The following is a 25,795-nucleotide window of genomic DNA, read 5'->3' on the forward strand; positions in this document are numbered from 1 at the left end:
AAACTGATCGAAGAACAGTGGAGACCAGCAAACCTCAAACCCTTATCACATAGGGGAATGTCGTCTTTCACCCCACATCTTCTCACAAGGAGAAATTGTCAACAAAAGCTGTGGTAGTCTCCTACTACTACAGGCACAGCCACATCATTGTCTCACACTACACATTGCAGCAGAATTGTGCAAGTACATGACAGAATAATCCGTGCAGCACTCCCCCCCCCCCCCCCCCCCAATTCAGTGAAATACTCACACACAGTTGGCAAACAATCATCGAGAATGTTCACCAATGTCTAATGCTTGCATTATTTTCAAATCTGACAGGTTCTGCCAGCAGTCCAGTAAATTACTTACCACATTAATTACAGAAGTATGACACAATTGTACATTCAAGGAGCTGCCACAGTTATTAATCTGTTTTCTGAGAACTGTTGTTATAGGCACTGCAACCGAACCACAAAATAATGAATCTACATGCTAATGTGATACATCTGTTTTGGCAAAATTTATATATTTCACATTTGGTACTGTACACATTTCCAGTCTGCACACAGCACGACTGCTTTCCACTGGAACATATTTACTGTCAACCTGAGACACTACAATATATTTAAATGATACACTCATGTTTAACACAGAGAGAGGTTGACTTCACCCGAGGTGCTCGAGCTGAATTTCACACTGTGGAGTCCACAACGGTGGGAGTTCACGGGGTGGCAGGCGGCACGGATGCGGGTCGGTAGGCGGTGGAAGCTGCTACTGCCATTGCTGCCGAGCTGTAGACGGTGGTTGGGCTTGGAGTTCTGGGTGCCACAGCAGCCGATGCTCCACCTGCTATTGTTCGATCTGCATTGCCAATAACTGACGCTGCACTCGGAGCTTCTACACCTGGGACTACTGCAACAGTGAAAGAAAGAGCTTCAATAAATACCCATTTCTTTTAATCATCAATTTTTTGCCTGGTTTCATGCTGTACTCCAACTTTTCCTTTTGCTGTTGTCATGGTCTTCAGTCCAAAGCCTAGTTTTACAGATAGTACTCTATGGCATTGGCCCCTTACTTAGCTTGCATTAAAAATGAATCTCTTTCCCAGTGCAAAGTCCCAAGCGACTGGAAAAAGGTCAGATCACTACTGTATATGAGAAGGATAAAAGAATGGACCTGCAAAATTACAGACCCATGTCTATAACATTGGTATATTACAGAATTCTTGAACATATTCTAAGTTCAAATATAAAAAAACTTCCTTGAGACTGGAAAGCTTCTGTCCACAAATCATCAAGGATTTAGAAAGCACAGCTTATATGAAACTCACTTGCCCTATTCTTGCATGATATCCTGTGAACCATGGATGAGGGACAACAGGCAGACTCCATATTGTTAGATATCCAGAAAGCATCTAACACAGACTGCAGACTGTTAACAAAGGTCCAAGCATATGGAATAGGTTACCATGAATGTGAGTTGCTCAAAGATTACTTAAATAATACAACCCTGTACAATGTCCTTGATGGTGAGTATACATAAAAGACAAGGGTATTGTCGGAAGTGCTCCTGGGATAGAACTGCTCTTGTTCTCTATATACATAAATGATCTGGAAGATAGGGTGAGCAGCAAACTGCGACTGTGTGGTGATGGCGCTGTGGTGTATAGAAAGGCATTGTCATCGAGTGACTGTAGGGCAATACGAGGTGACTTAGACAAAATTTTTAGTTGGTGCCATGAATGTCAGCTTGCTCTAAATGTAGGAAAGCATAACTTAATGCAGGTGAGTAGATAAAGCAATCCCATAATGTTAAGATGCAGAATTGGTAGTGTCCTGCTCAACATAGTCACACTGATTAAATATCTAGGCCTAATGTTGCAAAGTATTATGGAATGGAACAAGGATCTAAGGATAGTTGGGATAGTGAATGATCGACTTTGGTTTATTGAGAGTGTCTGAGGAAAGTGTAGCTCATCTACAATGGAGACAGCTCACAGAACACTTGTGCAACCCATTCTTGAATACTGCTCGAGTGTTTTGGATCCCTAGCATGTTTGACTAAAGGGTGCCCCAAAGTAATTCAGAAGTGTGCTACCATGTTTGTTACCAACAGATGTGATCAACACCCAAGTTCTTAAATGGGAAACCCCTGGAGGCAACACGACATTTTTTTTGTTTTGTTTTTCACGTAAGACTGTTGACAAAGATTAAAGAACCTGCATTTACAGCTGACTGCAGAATGATTCTACTGACTCCAATGTACATTTTGTGTAAGGATGAGGAAGGCATGATATTAAAAATTAGAGCTTGTATAGAGGCATATTAGACAATCATTTCACACTCATTTGTGAATGGAATAGAATAGAGGGTGCTACATGGCCCCCTCTGCCATGCACCATACAGTGGCTTGCTGAGTTCTACATAGACGTAAGTGTAGCTGGATGCGTCTGTCCACACTATAATGTAAAAGCCTCTTCACCTCTGCATAACTACAGAAATCTACATCTATTTGAAACTACTTACAAAAACTCTCACTCTCTCTCTCTCTCTCTCTCTCTCTCTCTCTCTCTCTCTCACTACCCTCCATGACCGAGTTGATGCCTCAGGATGTGTCCTATCAACCATTGGCTTTTAGTCAACATGTGCCATGTATTTCTTTTTCCGCGAATTTGGTTTAGTACCTCCTAATTAGGTATTATCGAATCTTCAGCACTCTTCTGTAGCATGACATTTCAAGAGCTTTTATTGTCATCTTGTCTGAACAGCTTATCATCAATTTTTCACTTCTCTGCAAGGCTACACTCCAGGCAAATACGCCAGAAAAAACTTGTTGACACTTAAACTTATATTTGATGCTAATAAACTTTCGTTTTACGGAAGTGCTTTCTTGCTGCCCAGATAGTGAAACTCACATACTTCTTTCAGGGTTGCATTTCCTAATCGAATTCCCTCAGCATTGCCTGATTTAATTTGAGTGCATTTTGTTACTATTGTTTTACTTTTTATACCATCTTTTCCAATTTTTCCTTGGTCTCTTCACAGTATGCTCAATGTACAAGGATAAGCTACAACCCAGTCTCACTTCCTTCATAATCACTGCTTCTCCTTCACGTCCTTCGACTCTTTTAACTGCAGTCTGGTTTCTGCACAAGTCGTGCACATACTTTCACTTCCTTAATTTTTCTCTTACCATCTTAAGAACTTTAACAAATGTACTCCAGTCAACATTGTCACAAGCTTTCTCAAAATCTACAAATGCTGTAAATGTAGGTTGGTGTGTTTTAACCTATCTTCTAAGATAAGTCACCCCACTATTCCAAAGATGATGTTAAATTTATCCATGGTATTCAGCCTTGTGACATGATCTTTGACCCCAAAACACACCAACAAAATTACTGGGTCACTGCACTGCCTTTTCTCACAACCTGGTTGATATATTGCACACCACTAATATGAGCAGATTGCACTTCATACTTGCAAAATATTCCAAGTCAACTACTTACAGGAAAGAAACAGTTGGTTGGTTGGTTTGTGGGGGCTGAAGTGACCAGACTACAAAGACCATCATTCCCTTTTTCCTGGAGAGCAGTACAGAAGAAAGGGTGAAGGCTGATAAATTGGCAGAGTTCAGTAAGGTGGTGGAAAAAACCGCAGCAGTTCCACTGGAGAATGAAATTGTCTGCGGCTGAAAAAGGCGTGAAGTGACTGAGGAGGCAGATTACGCCGTTGATTCACCTGCTGCCACCGACTGAGGACCTGTGGGCACGACATCCATCATGTCTGAGGGTCCGGCAAGATCTAGGTCCTCAGTGGACACCAGAATCTCCACCTCATCCTCAGAGGCAGAGCTGGTAGGTAGCGGTGGTGTGGGTCCCACCACACATTCCTTGTTCTTAGGGGTCTTCGGTTTTGATTTCTCGGTTTCGATTTCTCGTGCTGTTCCTTGGTTTGCTTTAGCTGGGAGGGCTTCTTTGATTCAGTCTCCGGGACTGCAGAGGACCACACAGCCGTACAACCAGTTACCTGTGGTGTCTTCAGTCACTGGCTGGTGTCTGCTTTGCCACTGGTAGGAACCTGGGAAGGGTGTGACCCAAGGGACACCCTCCTAGTGAGAGAAGCCAAAGAAGACTTACGCTTCTCTGGCTTAGAAGAGGGGACTGATGTCCCCGATGGTTAGGGAGGTGCTGCTCCCGAGGTATGTGGTGCAGGAGCAACAGGGAGGGAAGTGCCCCCCACCATCAAGGGGGCAGGTGTGGTCTTACAGCTCTGAGAGCTGACTGGAATTAGTGCAACAGATGGGGCTGTAAAAGTAGTACTAGTGGCAGTGTAAGATGTTGTCGTGCTCATGGGATGGAGCCTTGCAAATTTCCTTTTAGCCTCAGTGTAGGACAGTCAGTCCAGGGTCTTGTATTCCATTATTTTCCTTTCCTTCTGTAGAATCCTCAAGCAAGGGGAATGGTGCTCTCCGCAATTGACACAGATGGGAGGTGGGACACACGGAGTATTGGGATGGGATGGACAACCACAATCTCGACATATGAGGTTGGAAGCACAATGGGAAGACAAATGGCCGAACTTCCAACACTTAAAGCACCGCACAGGGGGAGGGATATATGGCTTGACATCACAGCCATAGATCATCACCTTCACCTTCTCAGGTAATGAGTCACTCTTGAAGGCCAAGATGAAAGCACCTGTGGCAACCTGGTTATCCCTTGGACTCTGGTGGACGCGCTGGACGAAGTGGACACCTTGTTGTTCTATGTTGGCACACAGCTCGTCATTGGACTGTAAAAGAAGATTCCTGTGGAAGATAATACCTTGCTTGTCACAAGCGAATAATGCCCGTGACTGGGCAGAGGGTGCTGTTTTTATCAAGACTGACCCAGACCACAGTTTAGATAAGCCCTACACCTCCCCAAACTTGTCCTCTACATGCTTTACAAAGAAGTGAGGCTCATGGACACAAAGGATTACCCATCAGATCTCGTACATACTAGGTACCAGGGCTGCCATTCTTAGCCTTCTGTTCCTCCCATGGTGTGGCCAGGGAGGTAAACGATTTGGGGTCATATGTGTTTGCATTAAATTGAATCCTGGAAGGCATAGAGACTGCTGGCGGCTGGCCACCAGCAAGAGAAGATGTGCCACGCTTCATTGCGTGTCATCCGCCTTGATGCCACCCACTCCGACCAAGGCCCTTCCCCACAGGCACCACCCAGCTGCAGCAAGGACCATCTGGCATGATGCCCATTGCCTGGAGCCCTGATGCCCCAGGGAGATAGGCATCTACTCCTTGGCATACATGGGGAGTTAACGGTGCAAGCATCAGCACAGTGATCCCTGTGTTGTCAAGGGGCTACAACCAACAGGGTACATGGCGGCCCCACCACAATGGACTGGCTACCGTGCTGGATATCAGGTGCAAAGAAGTCCATGGTCGTCGTTGGCGCAGAAAGCGACACAGCAAAGTGGATGGTGGAAACTGCACCCAGGAATGTATCCTCACCCAAGAGATGGAGAGTGAATGGGACTGCAATGCAATGCGACAATGAGAAAGCAGGCTAAAGATCTCAATGCCCGATGGACGTGATGCACCATGTAATGCGCCGTTCCCAAATTTGCTTGCTCTTTGGAAAAAATTTGGAAGTATGGAGGTCAAAACCTACAGGGGACCATTTATGACAGGCAGGAATACCACGGCTAATTCTAACCCCCGAACCCAGGAATGACACACCACAGGACATTTTCAGATTTCTCATTGTCCCCCCACCTCTACTCATAGTATGGGTATCTTACACCCAGAGTATTTTTATACAAATTTGGTTGAAACTCCTCCAGGCATTCCTAATTTATGCTTCTTATTAATATCTAATATACAGTGTCATCCAGTGTCAGAAAGTCTCATCCAGTGGAATTTGTTCAGAGTGTAGCCTCATAATCAAGTAAGATGTGGCCGACAAGCAACTCAGGCAAGAAGAGAAAGAAGCTTTTGAAATTTGGTGCTACAGAAGAATGCTGAAAACAGATGCGTATTTTTCAAATAACTAACGTCGAAATTCTGAACTAAACTGATGAAAAAAGAAATTCATGGCGTAACTTGACTACGGGATCAGTTAATAGGACACATTCAGATGCATAAAATAATTGTCACTTTAGCAATAGATGGAAGTGTGGGGGATGAAAACTGTAGATGGAAACCAAGGCTTGAATACTGTGAGCACGTTCAAACCGACGCACGCTGCAGTAGTTAAAGAGATGAAGAGACCTGCACAGGATAGAGTAGCATAGTGAGCTGTATCAAACCAGTCACACAGAAGATCACAACAACAACAACAACAACAACAACAACAACATAGTTCTGACAAAAATTGGTGGCAAAATTTAAATTTGCAAAAAGTACCCCAAAAACCACAAATGAACAAATTTTCATGATTTCTCTAAAACTTCCCAGGTAAAATCACCAATTTTAACACAAGTCTTGTGGACAGTAATATCCGTAGCACACAGTGTCACACCAAAAGTTTAACATGCTTATGGCTTTCACAGAGGAAGTATCTAACTGAGAAAAGGAATGCCTGATTATAACAGAATCATAAAATTAATCCTCTTGGAAAGTATCTTTCAACAAAATCCACTCTGCAATAATTCACATACTCTGCTGGCAAACATTCCACATTCCTAACTGTTACTCTTCAGTTCTCTGAATGTAGCAGGAATATGCGCAAAGTATCAATATAAAGACAATATTACAAAATGCACTCATTGATTAAATTGGGTACAAAAATTTAACAACACCATTACAAATTTGCTTCAGCAAACAGATCAAGCAGCACAAATACATTTCAGAAATACAACCCAAATCACTCACCAGCATAAGGATATGCATATCCGGCAGCCAGGTATGCAGGATATGGATATGCAGGAGGTGGCGGAGGTGAACCTGGCGGAGGTGGTGGGGGTGAGCTGTCATCATCTTCATCATCATCTTCCTCGACAACCTCTTCTACATTGAGGTGTCTAATAATTTTTACCTGTAAAGAACAACAATAAAAAAAATACATCAAATGTGTTCAGAACCTGACTGCATGTCACACATATTGGAGTTAGGAAGACTCTTTCTGGGGTTGCATACAAACAATTTATGTTGACAGAGATTTCCTTTTCATTGTGTGAGTGTAGAGGGAAAGGTGTGATCAGCTTGCTTCATTAGGATATTAGATGAAAATTAAAGTACATGAGTTTTAAGGTTGTCTGAAGGACTTCCTGAATAGGATGAGGGCATCACGGGAGAGTCACAACCCAGACTGTCTTCTTTAAACTATGAGGCATGGTAAAAGTTCTGTTTGTACTGTGGTCTGCAGTGTTCTAGGATCAAACAGCACTGTAAACAGCTATGAAAGCACTGTAAGTAATCAAATTCATTCAATGATTACTTCTGACAAATTAAATATTCTGTGAAATTTAAAATATTCTGGTTGATACAGAAATACAGCAAAGTGAGCACCTCCACTTCTAGTAACCCTTTAAGAATAAATAAATGCAAACCTTTTCCCTTCTTGAAATTTAATTCCAGGGAATAGTTCATTAGTGAATATCAAAGTTAATCATGATATTAATTCCAAATAATTATTATTTTTACTTTGCTGATTACCATGGCTTGCTTAGTTTTGCTGAGGAATATCCATTTTATAGAAGAACTTGACATTTAAAATTTCTTAGTACCATTCATCCTAAACATTTACACCCCACTAACATGCTACTGCCAGAATAGTGTGATACTGGTGTAAAGTGCTGTGTTTCCAGATTATAAAAACTTATTTGAGTTTACCAAATAAGCAATAATTTGGAGGTTATTTTAACATAAATATTTCATTATTTATACAAAATATCAGGGAATCCTTCAGAGATGGGGAGTTGGAAGGTCGACTATGAGAAGGATAAAGGAAATTTATTGAGGTGTGAGTTGACAGAATAGAAAAACAGGATGAAATGAGGGAGTACACTGTCCTACTGCTTTCCATCACTGTTTCAGAAGACATAACGGCAGGAGTGGCATCATGGAAAGGAGATGAAACTGTGAAACCAATGGTGTATGCAGATGATATAATGATGTAGGGAAATGGAGAAGGAGAGGTACAAGGAAAGCTAAACGTACAGGAGGAAATAGTACAACAGTATGAAGTGAAATTTAATTCAAAGGAGTGTGAAGCTACGGTGACAATGAGGGATAAGTATTCCAGGGAAAGTACTAAAGAAAGTGGAAAGTTTCAAGAATCTTGGGAGTATGACAGAAGACAGTGGGAGGAATGATAAGGTGGTTAGTGAAAGGGGAAGGCAAGCCTGTGGCTAACTGTAGAGTAACCCTGGTACAGAGCAATGATGTACCACCTAAAGGAACCAACTATGCTCCAATACTCACATATATATCGGAAAAGTGGTAATGAAGGACAAGCAGGTTAGCAGGCTAAAGTAATTTCAAAGAAGCAGGAGAGGACTAACTATAACGGACAGAGTTATGAATGAGATGGTGAGAGACTGAGAAGGGAAGACTCACATCTGCATGTTAAAGGAAATTGTAGTTGGCAGGAAACCAAGACAGGCTCATGAAATAACAACAGGAGGTAGGAGACCTTGAGGCAGACAGATGGATCACTGGAGTGAAGCAACGCTCGAAAGAGATTTGATGGAATGGAGAGGGAAATCTGGTGTGATGGTATGAAAAAATGGACAGGTTTACATTCCAAGAAGACTCAGCCAGGGGCTGCATGCTGTGCAAGATGATGATGATGATGATTATGATGATGCCTATATAAAACTATAATACTGAACACTGCTAAAATTCTGCTGAAAAAAGAACAGGGTGTGATTAATTAATATTTAAAAAGGCAAATGAGTTACAGAGGGCAACTAGGAAACATGTTGTTTATACTACATTATTAACAACAATTACAATAGCATAACTGTATGAAATAAGCTTACTCAAAAACTTTTTGAAGCATTGGAATAAATAAGTTCAAGTTGGAGCATATTTATCCCAGTACTTGTAAGGACTTTTAAATAAGCTTATTTCACACAGTTTATACATACAAACACACAAAGTGGAAATTGTTACACTGTATTATTAGCACTAGGAAGGAATGTTCTTTATGTAATTGGTATGTACTAGATGGAGTATAAATAGCAATGGTTTCCAGGGAAGTATAATTTGTTATGGGGTCCATCAGTTTCATGTAGTAAGAAATTATTATTTTTTGTATAAACTATAATTGTTTCAGTGAGCTGGATATCGTAAAATTACCCAGTGATGTGTTCATTATTGAATAAATGCTAGCAAAAGGCAAAGTTTATTAAACATTTACTTTATTATAGAAGAAAGCTTTCATCATGAACTGTGAAATTTACTGAAACAAGAAATTCCTGCAGAGATGGCCTCTGATGCTTACTCTTCAACTGCTTACTGGAGAAGATTACAAGGGAATGGACTTGCACACTACTACCAGGAACAGGAATGAAGATAGGATAAGAGAATGAGAACTGCAATGTACCCTGCCTGGCCTTTGCAGATGACCTTGCCCTGTTAGCCAAAAATATAGAGGAGGGCTACTCACCAACTACTACGCCTCCACAGCAAAGCAGCTAAGACCGGTTTGAGGGTCAGAATACAAAAAACTTAGTTCATTACAACATATAGGGAGCCCCATCTGTAATTTCACAAGAAGACACCAACTTTCATGAACCCCTGCACTCAAGTATTTAGGAGAGTAGACTTCATCAATTAGATACCATGTGTGCCAAGTTGGAGTTGGTCTACCACTCTTGCAACAGGATTTAGATTTTCAAGTACCTTTCCAAGAACCTTACACTCAATCACTACAACTCAGTAGTAATACAACACAAATACTGTCTGAACAGGCCTCGAAAGCCCAACAGTACTGCCCAGCCGCTGTGTCATCCTCAGCCCTTTGGTGCCTCCGTATTCTATGCCTTTGAATGATTTTTTATCAACAGGAAACAAGAGCTCAAGGAACAAAAAATCCTTACAAGAGTATTAGGCCCAGTAAGGGACACAACAGTGAGCTGTAGCAACTCCAGGAAGACATAATCATATCTATGAGGAAATGGTGACTGGCCTTCAGTGGACATCTGACCTGCAGTCTCAAGAACAGGGTCTTCACCACAACAGGCAAAGGGAAAGTCTTCAAGGAGGGAGGGGGGAAGGGGGGGGGGGGGGGGAGAGAAAGAGAGAGAGAGAGAGAGAGAGAGAGAGAGAGAGAGAGAGAGAGAGAGAGAGAGAGAGAGAGCTAATGTTCCATTGATCTGTGGAGCGATCTCACATGAAATGATTTAAAAGGAATCCAGAAGATAAATGTAAATCGCTGTAGCCAGGCAAGAGTTTGAGAATTGCTCCTGAAATTTAGTTCAGTACCTTAATGAAGTGCCAATTCTTCTATAGACAATGATCATGATTGTTGATTCTTCAGGGACTAAATTACACAATTATCAGTTCCCATATCTTCAAGTTGATTAATCAATGGTGAGTCCTTTTATTACATCTTTCTCTCAATTAAACTATTGGAGTTTAAAGTGCCACTGATGACGAGGTTCTTAGAAACTGAGTAAAAGCTTGGACTGGGAATAATGGGGAAGAATTTCAGCTGCATCCTTTTTGAAGTAACCATCTTGGCATTTGCCTTGCGCTATTTAGTTCAACAATAGGAAACATCATTACCTGAATGAGAGTCCATTGTGTTCCACCTCCTGTAGTCTTTTCTCTTTGTCAGAGTTCTGTCAGTATTGCGTAGCTGGCTCAAAAACTGTGCACATAATACAAAGGAAAGCTGGTCAGGTGACCAATACACTACGTTCATGAAGGCAGCAACTGAAATCGTCAGTGCGGAGGAGATACAGCCAAAGGGCAGAAATTCTGAGAAGTGGCTACTGGCGGCCAACATTACCTTCACCTTCTTCTTTTTCTTCTTCTTCTTGAAGCGCTTTTCTTTTGGTAGCTTGCGGGGAGGTGGAGGAGGTGATGGCAGGTCCTCTCCTCCAGAGGGTGACGTGCCTTCACCCGGCTGGACGCCGTCTGCAAACTTGACAGACTTACGGTCTGCCATAGCGGTCTTCAGTGGCTTGTCCCTGAAAAGAGCACTATGCCATAAAACTGGATAGCTGACTGAAAGCTACAGGATGGAGAAATGTAGATGGATTTAAAGAGAGAGAGAGTTGGGGTGAGGGGGAATAAGTTCTACATTTTCAAACTGAAGCAGTGGTTACATCCTGTTGGTCAAACACAGTTTCTCAGAGCACAACAACAAAAACATTGGCGTCTCATGAACAAATCTGGTGGGTGTGCTGTTCTCTTGATCACTAAACTGAAGGGTTGGAGGGGGAGGGGGAGAAGGGGTTCCAGAGGCCCAGTCTGTAAAAGTTATACTGAGCTCAACTAATTGGGGTTTGCAGGGATTTACTTACGAAAAAGTAACTCATACATCAGTTTAAGTCTTCTTTCTTAGGACAAGCACAAGAATTCCCCTATGACATCACCATAAAACAGATGCTTGCTCTTGAGAATGTTAAGAGTTTGCTTCTTTATTGAAAGTGGACTTCACCCACTTAGTATTTCCTGTGACTGTGTGCTTCTTAGATACATGCCGATTCCTTTAAGAACTGGGAAAGGTTGTTCCATGGAAGATGTAGCATATGGAATTTTGAATACTAAAAGTTGGTAATTTATAGAATTCACTGAACTCTGCAATCAGGCAATGTTTGTTAATTAATGAAACTATCTCATACACAATCTATGAAGAGAACTCATGCAAACTGTACAGTACAACGAGTTCATTTTTCAGAACAACACAGTCTAAGAGTGATCCATAGATTCATGATAGTTTATGTGATAGATAGTCAGGAAATGTTAGTTGGTAATTTCCATACTTCTAGGATAAGGCAGGTGAAAAAAATTCCAGCTTATCTCTGAAAGAGAATCTTTATCTATGAAAGAGAATCTTTGTTCTACCTAACACAGAATGTGATCAATTATTTCAAAATACAGACAATGATAATGTCCACTTGCATTCCATCTGAACTCAGTCTCTTCACTCTCTGTTTAGAATCTGTATCACAGTTTTGAGTCACAGATAATTTCCAGAAAATGGTGTTAAGTGTGTTCTCTGTCAGACTGCAGCTGTTTTTTGTTTGCAGTATGTTATGCAAGACACCTGCATAAGAGTTTTTCTAGGAAGTGTTTCACAGTCACATTTACTTCTGCTCTCAGTTCTGAATTAGAGAAAAAACAGTATAAATTATTGCACTCTTTGAAACAAAATGCTTCCCTGTATTTTAGAGAATCTACAGTTTAAAAGAAAAACCAAAAAGTCTTATGGAACATGTCTAGAGCACGCAGCACCCATGCGCAAGAGCATCCTTGTCAGATGAACTTAGAGGTGGGGTGCAAGCTCCACCACCCTCCCAGAAGCTGAATGCGCACACCCACTACCGCCTTTCTCCTCTTGCCCATATTCCCTTTAAAATGTGTGCAGTTTTGCCACCGAATGCTTATCCCTCCACAAGGCTCAGCTTACTTAATGGTGGGCAATGGCTCCTCTGTTCCCATTTAACCACAAGTTTGCTCAGAGAGCTACTGCCGGGCAGCACACAGAGTGCGTGTTGAGCCGCAGGCCACACTCCCTTATACTTGTGCCCAGTCAGCCAGCAGAACATACTGCTGTTCTCTGTCCCTCCACTAATTACTTTCTAAAGATTTCAAAACTAAAAGTATTCATAAATTGGACAAATTTTGACAGACCATGCTGTGCACGGCTAGCACTCAGTGAATATATGTCCCTGAACAAAAAATGGTCACTAATGTTTTCAAAACTGTCACACTGACAACATCTACAGCTGCATTTATCTGATTACTCTACAACTAAAAAATCCTAGATGGAATAATGACAATATTGCAAAAATGACAGATTGCTTCTCACCACATAGTGGAGATGTTGAGTTACAGACAGACACAACAAAAAAAAGGACTACCAAACACGCAAGCTTTCAGCCAGAAGGCCTTATTCAGAAATACACAATACACACACACACACACACACACACACACACACACACACACACAACAACTGTCTCTGGCTGCTGTGGCATTGGTCTGACCTCAGCAGCCACAGACAGTGGTCATGTGTGTGTGGGAGTTGTCTCTGTGTGAATGTGTGTTTAAATGTTGTCTAATTCAGAAGAAGGCCTTTTGGCCAAAAGCTTACTTGTTTAGCAGTCTTTTTGTTGTGTCTGTCTTTGACTGTCTGACCATCCTTTTCGTAATACTGTCATTACTCTGCAGTTCACATTTAAGTGCTACTAGAGGGTTCTTTGCACTACCTTCACACTATTTCTCTTTGATTTCACTCTTGAACAGCATGTGGGAAAAATGAACACTTAAATCTTTCTGTGCAAGATCTGATTTCTTTTATTTAATTACAATGATCGTTTCTCCATATGTAGATGAGCGCCAACAAAATAGTTTTACATTCAGAGGAGGAAGTTGGTGATTGAAATTTCATGAAAATATTTCACCACAATGAGAAACCCTTTGTTTTAATGACTGCCATCCCAACTTGTGTATCGTATCAGCGACACTCTCTCCCCTATTATGCGATAATACAAAGAAAGATGCCCTTCTTCGAAGTTGTTTGATATCCCCTGTCATTTCTATCCGGTTACGATCCCATGCCATGCAGCAATAATCCAGAAGAGAACACACAAGCATAATGCAAGCAATCTCCTTAGAACTCTGTTGTATCTTCTAGTGTCCTGCTATTCAAACACAGTCATTGGTTCGCCTTGCCCTTACCAATTTCTGTGTGATGGTTCCAATATGAGTTATATGTAATTCTAATCTCTAGGCATTTAGCTGAATTGACAGCTTTCAGATGTGTGTGATTTATCATGTAATTGAAATGTAATTGATTCCTTTTAGCAATCATATGGATGACTTCACACTTTTCCTTATTCAGAGAGAAATGCCATTTTTGCACCATATAGATATTATGTGTTAAATCATTTTGCAATTGGTTTAGATTTTCTGATGACTTTACTATGTGGTAAATGACAGCATCATCTGCAAAGAATAGAGGGCTGCTCAGAATGTCTCCTAAATTGTTCGCACAGATTACAAATAGCAGAGGGTGTAACAGTTCCTTGGGAAATGCCAGATATCACCTTAGTTTTACCCAGTGATTTTCCATCAATTACTATGAATTGTAATCTGTCTGACGGGGGCAATGAATCTAAATGATACTTCACAGGCACATAAGTTGATTAGAAGCTGCTTATGAGAAAAGTGTCAAAAACCTTCTGAAAATTTAGAAATATGGAATCAATTTCAGATCCCCTGTCAATAAAGAGGTAGCTGTGCTTCACAAGAGCTATACAAAGGTACTGGGAAAGTTTTGCAATACAGCTTTAGTTATTTAATTTTTTTGGAAGTAATTTCTGCCATATTGAATACACCTCTCCATCCTCCAAAACAATCCCTAAATCAGTTCTCTCAAAAGCACACTCATTGTCCCATGCCCTCAGGAGGTCCTTATCACTTGAAAACCACACTCCTTTCAACTTCATTTTCACATGCGGGAACAATGCAAAGTCACAAGGAGCAAGGTCTGGACTATAAGGAGTGTGCTCAAGAAGTTTCAGTCCTGTACCCTGCAAATATTTGGTGCAGGCTTTGGCGCAATGAGCTGGAGCATTGTCATGATGGAGGAACCTTGACTTCGGTTGCAGGTTCTTCGAACATTGAATGACTTTTGGCAGGCACTGCTCAGTGTACCACTTAGCTGTGACTGTTTTCTGTGTGACCAAAACAACATGCTCCACAATTCCACTCGGTTTTAAGAAAACAGCTATCATTTTCTTCTTTCCTGATCAGAATTTTCTGACAGCTAACAGTGTGTCGTCACCTTCAAAGCCCCAAACTTCGATTTGAGGCTTAATCAGCACATCATAATAGTACACCCAAGGCTCGTCACCTGTCACAATATTATTCACATACTAAGACTGTCCCATAGAAAACTTCTCTGACATCTCCCAACACTAAGTCACACATTGTGTCATCTGCTCTTTCGTCAGTCTATGTGGCACCCTATGCAGCACCCAGAGACAACAAAGGTTCTTTACTCGGAAGGGATAATGCAGAATCAGACAGATTGCTGGTGCATTTTGCCCTAAGGTATCCTCTAACTGCTTATAGGTCACTCGCCTGGTTTCATCAAGCATTTTCCTCACAACATCAATATTTTCCTCTGTAACAGCTGACCGTGGTCTTCCCATCCTCTCAGCTTCCTCCAGAGGGAAATTCCCTGTTTGGAATTCTCTGTACCACCTGAATATAGTTTTATGTTGTGGACACACATCACTGACTGCAAGTATCATTTGTTCAAAGCACTGGTATGTGTTTAAACCATGTGCGAAGTTATACCTCAAAACTGCCTGGATCTCACTTCTTCACCACGATGCCATAGCACCCACAGACTTGGCACAGCATCTACAATACAAGTATGAAGTATTCTCAGAACACAGCAGTAATCAGCCTCCTGCGACTTACTGTTGTGTCATATTGTACCCTTTGTATTTCCTGAATCTATGCTATTTACTCCAATTCCTTTCTTGAGTACTGGTGTGACCTGTGCAGCTTTCCAGTCTTTAGGTATGGATCTTTCATCCAGTAAGTGGTCATCTATGATTGATAAGTACTGAGCTATTATGCAAGGATATTCTGGAAGGAACCCAATTGGTACACAGTCTGGACTGGAAGACTTGCCTCAATGATTTCAGCTGCTTAGCTCCACAGAGGATATCAACTTCTAAGTTACTCTTATTGGTAGCTGTTTTCGATTTGATTTCAGGAATATTTTCTCAGTCTTTTTCACTGAAGGAATTTTGGAGAACCTTGTTTAGTAACTCTGCTTTAGTGGGAGTCACTGATAACATTACCACTGCTACTATGCAGTGAAAGCATTCTACATCTATGTACATACTCCACAAGCAACTGTAAGGCACTTGGCAGAGGGTACCTTGCAACACTAGAAGTCATTATCTCTCCTGTTCCACTCACAAATACAACAAGGGAAAAATGAATTCCTATATGCCTCCGTATGAGCCCTAATTTCTCGTATCCTCTCTTCATGGTCCTTATGCAAAATGTATGCTGGCTGCAGTACAACCATTCTGCAGTCAGTTTCAAACTCTGATTCTAAATTTTCTCAAACAGTACTGACTGTGTCGTGTCACTGGTGTACTTTACATATGGCCAAAATCTCTTTGGATTTTCTGCCAGATTTCGAAAGAGAGTTTCATTGTGGTAACTTTTAAAAGTGTCAAGCATTGAAATTAATGGTAAATTTTGAGCTTCTCTAAAACATTGCCAATCTTGGGTATTTTGTGTTCTTTTAAATTTGACATACTTACTTTGTTGCTTCCACAACAGTGTTCTAACCTGTTTTGTGTACCGTGTGTTTCTCATTAATTTATCTGGTATAAATGTCTCGATTGCTGTCAATGCTATTTCTCTGAATTTAACCCACATCTGGTCTACACTTACATACTCAGATTGGAAGGTGTGGAGACTGTCTCTTAGGAAGATATCAACCGGACCTTTATCTGCATTTTTAAATAGATATATTTTGCATTTATTTTTGGTGGATTTGAATGTTACAGTATTCAATCTCGCTACAACAATCTTGTGGCTGCTAATCCCTGCATCTGTCATAATGCTCCCTCTTTCTTCAGGATTACTTTTTACTAAAAGATCAAGTATGTTTTTTGCGATCATTTACACTTCGAGCGAGCTCCCAAACTAATTGTCCACAATAACTGTCGGAGAAAGCATTTAGTACAATTTCGGACAATGCTTCATACCTAGCACTGACTTTAAACGTAACTGAAAAAGTTTACAAAGATAGCACAACATATCAAAATGCTCTACATACGAAGTAGTATGGTTAAAAAATAGACAAAATCTTATTTCTAGTTATTATAAGCCAAAGAATACAATGTTGAGACAAATAAGATACAAATAAAAAAAGGAAGCTTAAGAGTCAATATTCCATTGATGTAAGGTTCTTTACAGACAGAGCATAAGCTCAGATTGGAGAAGCACCCCAGCATCCACCTTAACAAATTTAAGGAAATTGTGGAATACCTAAATGCGGATTGCATAATTGGGATTTAAACAGTCACTTCCCTGAATGAGACTCCAGTGTCAGTACCACCTCACTCGGTAACATTAAACCACGTAATACCTAAACAAGGATTGCACAAAGGGGATTTGAACCGACACCTTCCCGAATGGGACTCCAGCATCAGTACCACCTCGTCTCACTCTATAGTATTATCATGCTTTGTTCATCTCGACTTTCTCCAATGTCTTAACTACGGTGCCAACTTGCCGGGTGGGTTGATCGATTGAGGAGCATTGCTGATCCCAATTTATAGGATAATCTTAATAACTTGGGCATCTGTATTTCAAAGAGGGATGAAAAAAGTATAATAAAATATTGAAAAGAAAGGCACGATGACTGTTTTAACTGACAATGAGGCCAAAAGACAGCAAATACAAGTGGTAGCACATATCCTTCACAATACGTCTGGAATTTGTACAGATGCAGGCATGGTTGAAATGGCAAGTTGTACTGCTATTCTTCTGTTCCTCTCTGCCTGTCACGTATTAAAAGTAGAATCCTCTTATACGGCACACCGATTCAGCATCCACTGAGCATAACACCACACTACCACGCTAGACCACTACCGCGCTAGACCTGGTTGTATGAAGAGTTGAGATGGCACAATTTTCCTTTTTCCAGCCAATGAACAAACTCTTGCAGTCAATTTTTGGAAGCCATGGCATCTGACAAGGAACTGTAAACAAGATGTGACTGGATATTTTTCAGAAACAGCAAGTTTCAGAGGAGAAAATTAAGAAAAAAATTGACACAGGATTGGCACGGTTACTAATGGATTTGGCAGTGCTAATTTAAGGAGTTGCCAGATGTTTTTCCCGTCACCACTGTACCCCAACTGTCTGCTTGAAGTGCCATTCATGCGAAAGTGTGTGAAAAGGTTTTAAATGTTTCCAGCTAGGGTAGCAGTTTGGTATTCACCTACTACATGTGGGAAACTGCCCAGAAATCGCATCAAAACTGGCTGACACACTGACCCTCGTCATTATTCCGCCGAACACATTCGATCTGGGACTGGCGCACCTGCCCGTCTTGGAGGGGGCACTTTAATGCACACAGCTTTGCTGGTGGGTTGGCTTCAATTTCTTCATGTAGGCCATTTTTTTTTTTTTTTTTTTTAAAGTTGTGACTATTTATGTTAGGAGGTAAATTAAAACAGTTATCTGTGCCAGTCATATTTTTTATGGTATCCGAACCACCTTCAACACACACTGTTGATGCTAATAAAATATAAGCCTGATGGAGGCAACTGTTTTAATTTGTCTTGAAGAAAATAGCTGGTCTGAGAGTGGATTGAATACAGGACTTTGCTGCTACAGTGTAAAGTACATAACATAGCAAAATTGACAAAGTAACTGCTGAGTGACAAAATACATAAATGGAGAAATAGTTCAAACCATCCAGTCCTAAAATGTGAGCTAAAAAATATAAAATTAATTTTTCTTGGGAAAAAATAGTGGGTTCTACTGTTAAACTGCTGCTGTTATTGTTATCATTCTACATTCACTTGAACCTGTATACTGTAGTCAATCCTTGGACTCTCTCTACAATTTTTACCTCCCCTGCCCCCCCCCCCCCCCCCCCTCACACTTCCATCCATTACCAAAGTGACTACTTTTTGATACTCAGGATGTGTTCTACTAACTGACTGCTAATTTTAGACAAGCTATGCTACTATTTTCTTTCTTCCCAATTTAATCCAGTACCACTTCATTAGTAAGCACATCATCAGCATTCTTCTGTAGCATCACATTTAAAGGGCTCTTGTTCTCTTTTTGTCCATAGCTAGTAGGAGTCTTCAGAAAGTAAGTTACATTTTATTATTGCAGGCGAAGTAACTTTTATCGAATAGTGCATTGCACTTCAAAGTGACACAGACACATGACACTGTTTTTAATATAATCACCAAGTCTCTGTAAACAAGAGTGAAAATGTTCTACCAATTGTGCACTTCCTAGGTAACACAAATCTGCCACAAACCCATTCGAGAGCCACTGTGTGAACATCCCATTTGTTGGAAAATCTCTTTCTCCCAAGTAGTCTCTCAGCTCCTGAAAAAGATGGAAATCACACAGGATGAGATCTGGATTGTATGGCTGATGCTTCCGCGCCTCCCATCGGAAATGCTAAAGCAAAGTTTGTGTCACACATGCCGTATGGGGTGTTGCACTATCATGCCAGAGAACAATGCCTGTGCTTAATTTTTCATGCCTCTCGTTCTTTATGGTGTTGCACTGCAATGTCAGTACTGCACTGTATGAACTGGCATTAATGTTTATGCCCTTTGTCATAAACTCTGTGTTCACAACTTCTCCACAGTTGAAAAAAACAGTGGCCACGACCTTCCCTGTTCGTAGAACAACTTTGCATTTTATTTGTGGATGCGAAGAGGTGTGTCTCCATTCTACAGGCCCTCTCCTTGTCACCCATATGAAATGATAAACCTATGTCTTATAACCTATAATTATGTGGTTTAGGAAATCATGTCTTCCAAGGAGTAACACACAAAGGAGACCAGAGGTGTTGTAAATATTGTCCTTTTGTGTGTGGATGAGAACAATCGTGGAACCCAGCACACCACAATTTCCAATACTGCACATGATCTCAGACAGTAGAATGAGCACTGCCAACCGAAATGCACATCTGCTGAGCAATGTCCACAATGGTAAGAGATTGCAGTGAATCAGTTTCTCAGTTTCCTGGTCACTACCATCTACGGTCGATGTCAGTGGCCTTCCTTTCTGATCGGCATCACTCACGTCTGTGTGGGCTTGGTCAAATTGATGGCACCATTTTACTACAGCTGGATGAGACACTACATTTGATCCGTATACCATTACAGAATTTCGCAGTTAATCTGTGTATAACTGAGATGTTTTTTCCAAAATAATCATACTGTCCCACATATTCAACTCTTGAGTACACTTCCAGTTGCCATGTCACATTTCACCCGCACAGTGTGATACACCTGTTATCCTTACCGCACCAGAACTGTGTCAGCAGGAAACTTGGAACACATCCTCTCTTCTGACAATGCGCCAATCTTGTTGTGCAATGGTCTTAGCATGGGATGAGATGTGTAACTTACTTTCTGAAGTCCCTACATATTTGATTGTCCACATTGCCACTTACATAGTAGGCTATACTCCAGACAAATACTTCCTGAAAATATTTCCTATCACTTAATTTTATATTATATGTTAGCATATTTATCTTTTTGACAAATGTTTTCCTTGCTATTGCCATTCTGCATTTTGTGTCCTCTCTATCCTCATGACGGATAAACAGTTTATCTATAGCAGTAACCATATTAGCGAGAATACAGAATATGTACAAACTGGAATGTAAGTGTTTTTATTGAGAGCTACCTGAAACCGGGAGATACAAGAATTCCCCGGCCTGCAGGAGGAAGGGGCTTCACTTCGAGAAGAATCGAGGAAGTTTTGCGGCGCTTTCGTGATCCTGGTGAGGGCGTAGCTGACGCATCTTCGCCTCCACCAGCTTCGTCATCCATTTCTGGCACTTCCTGCATAGCTTCCTGTGCACAAAGCAACACTCTGACATGTAAGCACCTTTACAGAAACATATTTCATGCACATAACAAAGCATATGACATTATTTGTAGTGGATATTAAATAGCAAAAGCTTCAGCGACTATCAGCTGTTAAATATATTCAGTTTTATTTATTAGCTACTATTTCTTCTTTTATTAAGAGTGAAACTACTTATTTTGACAATTACTACATCAAATGAGGTCCTTTCCCAACTGTAGTTGCCCTAGTACGAGCAGAAGGATATTGTCTAACAAGTAAAACATAAAGCAGCCAAACAGCTGTTGGCTCATGACTAGCAGCTGTTTGGCTACTTGGTGCTGTTTTTCCTCACAGGTGACACATACTAGCCAATGAACAGCAGTTTAATTGTGGGTTTTAAACATCAATAACTTATATGGAATAATATTCACACACTGAGCTTTCGGCTAATGGCTCTAAAGAAGAAAACACACACACATTCACACAAGCACGCACGCACACAGCCGCTATCTCTGGCTGCTCTGGCCAGAGGAGACTAGTTGCAAATTTGTTGTGTACATGTTCGGTTACTCCCCAAAGGGGAGCTGGGTCCCCAAAGAGAGTTGCCACCGAAGAGGATAAAGCCAATGCTGCTGCGGCATTTGCGAAAAGTTCCATGAAGTCCCTAAGACAATATCAAAAGGAAACTAGTTTATCATATGGTTTAGTCCAACGGATAATGAAGGAGATCAGTTGGAGAGCATGGAAACCAGACTCGTCCAAGCATTGTCACTGGAAGAATGTGATGTTAAGATTCAGTTAGCTGATGCCACATTACGTTGGATGGAAGAAGAATCACGTATCCTGGGGCACTTCTTCATTTTGTGCCAATTTCATGAAAACACCTTGACAACGCTTTTCCAGGCAGCGTTATTGGACACTGCGGAATGGTAAGTGGATTCTGAGAAGTCCAGACTTGATACTATTGGATTTTTTTCCTCTGGGCATATTCGAAAGTGTAGGCCAGAGAACCACGTGACTTGGACACTAGAATCAGGCATTAGGGGAGACTGTGCTTGGGTACCGAACAATATGTTGCTAAGGCCTGTCAGGAATGTTGTACTATGACTACAGCGGTGTGTTACATGTTGGTGCCTATGTGGAAATATGAAATAGCAAGGACCATAGTACATAACATAATTTAAAGCAACCATGTAACATTCTTAATGAATGCCTAATGTATATTAAGGATTTCCTTTCTGGATCCTATAAAACGGCTGTTGTATGAGACTGTTAAACAGTACACAGATGCCAACCAGTAATCAGGTATGCGCATACCTGTTTACTGGTTAACAGTTTCACATAACAGCTGTGCTGTAGGGTCGAGAAATGAAAGTCTTCAATGAATATTTTGGCATTTTAGAGGTGTTACCACTTTTACTAATGACAGATCTGGCCTATATGACCAGATATGCTTTTTCAACAAGCACCTGTATTTCATACCAGTCTGATATCTTTTGACATATAAATAAGATTTGTACTTGAAAATGGCCATAGGCCAAAATCTGGATTGTATAACAATAAAATAAAGGTTATTACAGTCAAATGTCGCAGTGCAGGTAAAAAAAAAATTACCATGACTGAGGCTCCAGCCAATGTAAAAATTATCAAAAAAATATACAGAGTTATTTACAAAAGACATACTGCTGTTCATATTTTTGTAATGGACAACATGACAAGAAAGGAGTCAAGCTGGTTAATGTCCCTCTGGTAGCTAAATAACATCTGCTGTATACATTCTACATTTTGCTTACAGGCAAAACGTTACTTGGGGTGTTCAGGATAAGTGGGGGCAATCTGTATCATATGGAGGAAGATCTGATCAGAAATAATTAATCAATTATAAAACCATAAATGGCCAGTATCTGCTGTTCAACTGACCTTCATAATGTGAGGAAACACAGAACCAACTCGCTACCCCTGAAGCAGACTGTTTAACAGATGGGCACCCTGGTAATTTCATACAGATATCACCACAAAATTTACAAGAAAACGTACAATCGAGATATCAGAAATTTTCTTGTCAACTTCTGACAAATGCCAGGCCTGGCTGTGTGTGCCTACACTGTAAAGTGTGAACACCAGAGCACCATCAAAAATTAAGGGGACCAATAAATAAGATAAAAAGTGAGAAAGTTCTCCGCAGAAATGGTAAGAAGAGCAAAGTGTGGAAAACACTGACAAGAAGAAGGGGCAGGATGACAGGGCATGAAGAGTTTAGCACGGGCAGCCTAGCACAAGCACTGACTGATCTTTATATTACTCACACTCCTCCTACAGCCACTCTTTGTGCACATACTCATTAAGCAACTGAAGTACTCATTCTGCACCACCTTCAATAGAGCTCACACAAGAACACTCGGCCAGTGCACAGAAAAGCATTGGTCCAGCTCTCTGTTCTGACAGGACAGCCACCTCAGTTGTCTGTAACCCATTGAGCTGTGAGTATCATCTGTTACGAACTGAACAATCTCTGCCCACCTTCACAACACTGCAGGAAGAGAGGTGTTCACAGCAGGTTGCACTGCAGCCTTTCTCGAACAGTTTTAAAGAAACTATTTGGTAAATAAGAAGAGATTCTCATGCACCACATAGTGTCACTCAACAGCTTCGTGATGAGCTGCCTATCATTTTGTTAATGGTCACAGTAACTGTGATATTTTTATATCTCATACAGTACTGTACAAAATTCAAATAGCTTGCAATGAAAAATAGTGGTCACCGCGAGTCTGCATTTGGTGCATGGCAGGTCGTATATTGCTGCATATGAAATGGAGCTGTCTATATCTATTGCCAATCTCAAGATAACTGATTGTACATAGTGCGCTCACTTTTGATTGTGTGCACAAACGATACTGTGGAAGCGAAATATTCATATGTCTTAAACAGTTTGAGATACTGACAAGAATTTTTGGTAAATGATAACAGAGAATATTTTCACCACATAGCTAATGCGCAAAACTTTCTTATCTACTTGATATACGAGTGATTATAGATTTATTTTTCCAATCAAATAATGTAATTCTTTTAAGAGCCATTGATAACTGCTTAAATGAGAGTCAGTATGGGTTTTTAACAACATAAATGAAGGTATTACACTTTTTTTTACTGGGCATGAGCTTTTCATAAGCTATTGACCTTATTTTTCAACTTTTTGATTAGTAGTAGACAGTTCTGTCACAATTGTAATTGCATTAGAATATCAGTGAGGTGAAATTTTCTAAGCCACGCTGTTATTTTGAAAATAAGCTAATTTTACCATGGCATCAAGAGATAGAAAAAAATGTGTACAAAGACATGAAAATAAGTAAGTAGTCTGTTGCAATTTCAACATGATTCTGTATCCATTGTGTTTCTAATAATAAATGGTTGAGTTGTCAAATCATCTGTTGTAGTGTCATCATCTGTTAACACAATCATTTGCAGACTCACTAGTGAGAGAGTGATATCTGTGAGATATACAATGGTGTGAAGGCTTAAGCTGTAAAACTGCACCTCACTTACCACACTGTCCAGTCCGCAAGGGAGCCACCACCCTACCATTATTATCTCCCCTACCATGCCATCTGCGTTGCTAGAGGCCATGTAATATTGCACACATTTGGCCACTGTTTCATTTGTAGAAGTTCATGGCAACTAAGTGAAAAACTATTATTCTAACATTTCAACTACCATGTCCATACAATTCTTTGGAGAAAAAAGTGCTCTCAACCTTAGAACATCACCAACGACTCCATGCCACATGTTACAGAATCTGTGGCAGCTCCTCAGGGATGCCACAGGACCATACTCGGCACAGTGGACACAGTGCAAGAGTGAAATAATTCCACTGTACTGGTGCTATGGATAGCCAAATCCTCCACTACATTCAATTCTCAAACAGCATGTAGGAAAAATAAACATCTAAATTTTTCTGCCTGAGCTCTGATCTCTCTCATTTTATTGTTGCAGTCATTTCTCCTGATACAGGTGGGATCAACAAAATGTTGTCGCATTTGGAGAAGAAAGTTGGTGATTATAATTTAGTCAAATGATCCTGCCACAGCAAAAAAGATCTTGTTCTATGATTGACAACCCAACTGACTTATTGTATTTGTGACACTCTCTCCACTGTTTTGTGGTACTGTAAAATGAGCTGTCCTCCTATGAAATTTTGCAATATCATCTATCAATTCTATCTGTTAATGATCCAATACTGCAAAGTACTATTCCAGAAGACAACAAACAAATACAGTTTAGAGTCTTTAGGAGATCTGTTGTGTTCTGCCAATAAAATACAGTCTTTGGTTCACCTTCTGCACAATGTTTTCTCCATGGTGGTTCTATTGTAAAAGTAGTTGTGATTGCAATCCCTAGGAATTTCGCTGAACTGGCAGCCTTTAAATTTGTGCGATTTACCGTACAACCAAAATCAACCAGTATCAATTGACACTTTTAACACCATGCAGGTATCTCATCCACATCATTTTGTAATTCGTTTTTGATCTTCCAATGATTTTACTATATGATGAAGACATTATCATCTGCAAACAACCTAGGACTCTTCATATTGTCACCTAAATCAATTACACAGATTAAGAAAAGCAAAGGGCCTATAACACTAAATTGGACAATGCAAGAAATAACTTTGGTTTCAATAGATAACTTCCTGTCAGTTATGACCCTTCTGACATGAAATCATGAATCTAATTACACAATTGAAGTGGCATTCCATAAACATGAAATTTGATTAGTAATTGCGTGTGAGGAACAGTCACAAAGGTATTCTGGAAGTTGAGAAACATGGAATCAACTTGAGATTCCGTGTCTATTGAATTCTTTACTTCATATGAATAAACAGCGAGTAGTGTTTCACAAGAACAGCATTTTTTTGAATCTGTACTGATAATGTGTCAACAAATCTTTTCTTTAATATGTTTCACAGTGTCGGAACTCGGTATATGTTCCAATGTTCTACTGCAAATAAATGTCAACAATATGAGTCTATAATTCCACA

General features: G+C 40.5%; 1 protein-coding gene across 1 annotated transcript in view; it reads right to left on the reverse strand.

The window, feature by feature from the left end:
- Positions 1–208: 208 nt before the first annotated feature.
- Positions 209–25,795, reverse strand: part of LOC124552746 (serine-rich adhesin for platelets-like) — a 239,755-nt gene continuing 214,168 nt past the window's right edge. Inside the window, exons 13-16 of the mRNA XM_047127089.1 lie at positions 20,596–20,765; positions 10,943–11,123; positions 6,856–7,018; positions 209–894 (exon numbers count right to left, since the gene is read on the reverse strand). Of these exons, the coding sequence (XP_046983045.1) occupies positions 704–894; positions 6,856–7,018; positions 10,943–11,123; positions 20,596–20,765 (705 nt within the window). The 3' untranslated portion in view covers positions 209–703. The remainder of the gene's footprint in view (positions 895–6,855; positions 7,019–10,942; positions 11,124–20,595; positions 20,766–25,795) is intronic.

The sequence above is a fragment of the Schistocerca americana genome, chromosome 10 (genome assembly GCF_021461395.2).
Source record: "Schistocerca americana isolate TAMUIC-IGC-003095 chromosome 10, iqSchAmer2.1, whole genome shotgun sequence".
Lineage (NCBI taxonomy): Eukaryota > Metazoa > Arthropoda > Insecta > Orthoptera > Acrididae > Schistocerca > Schistocerca americana.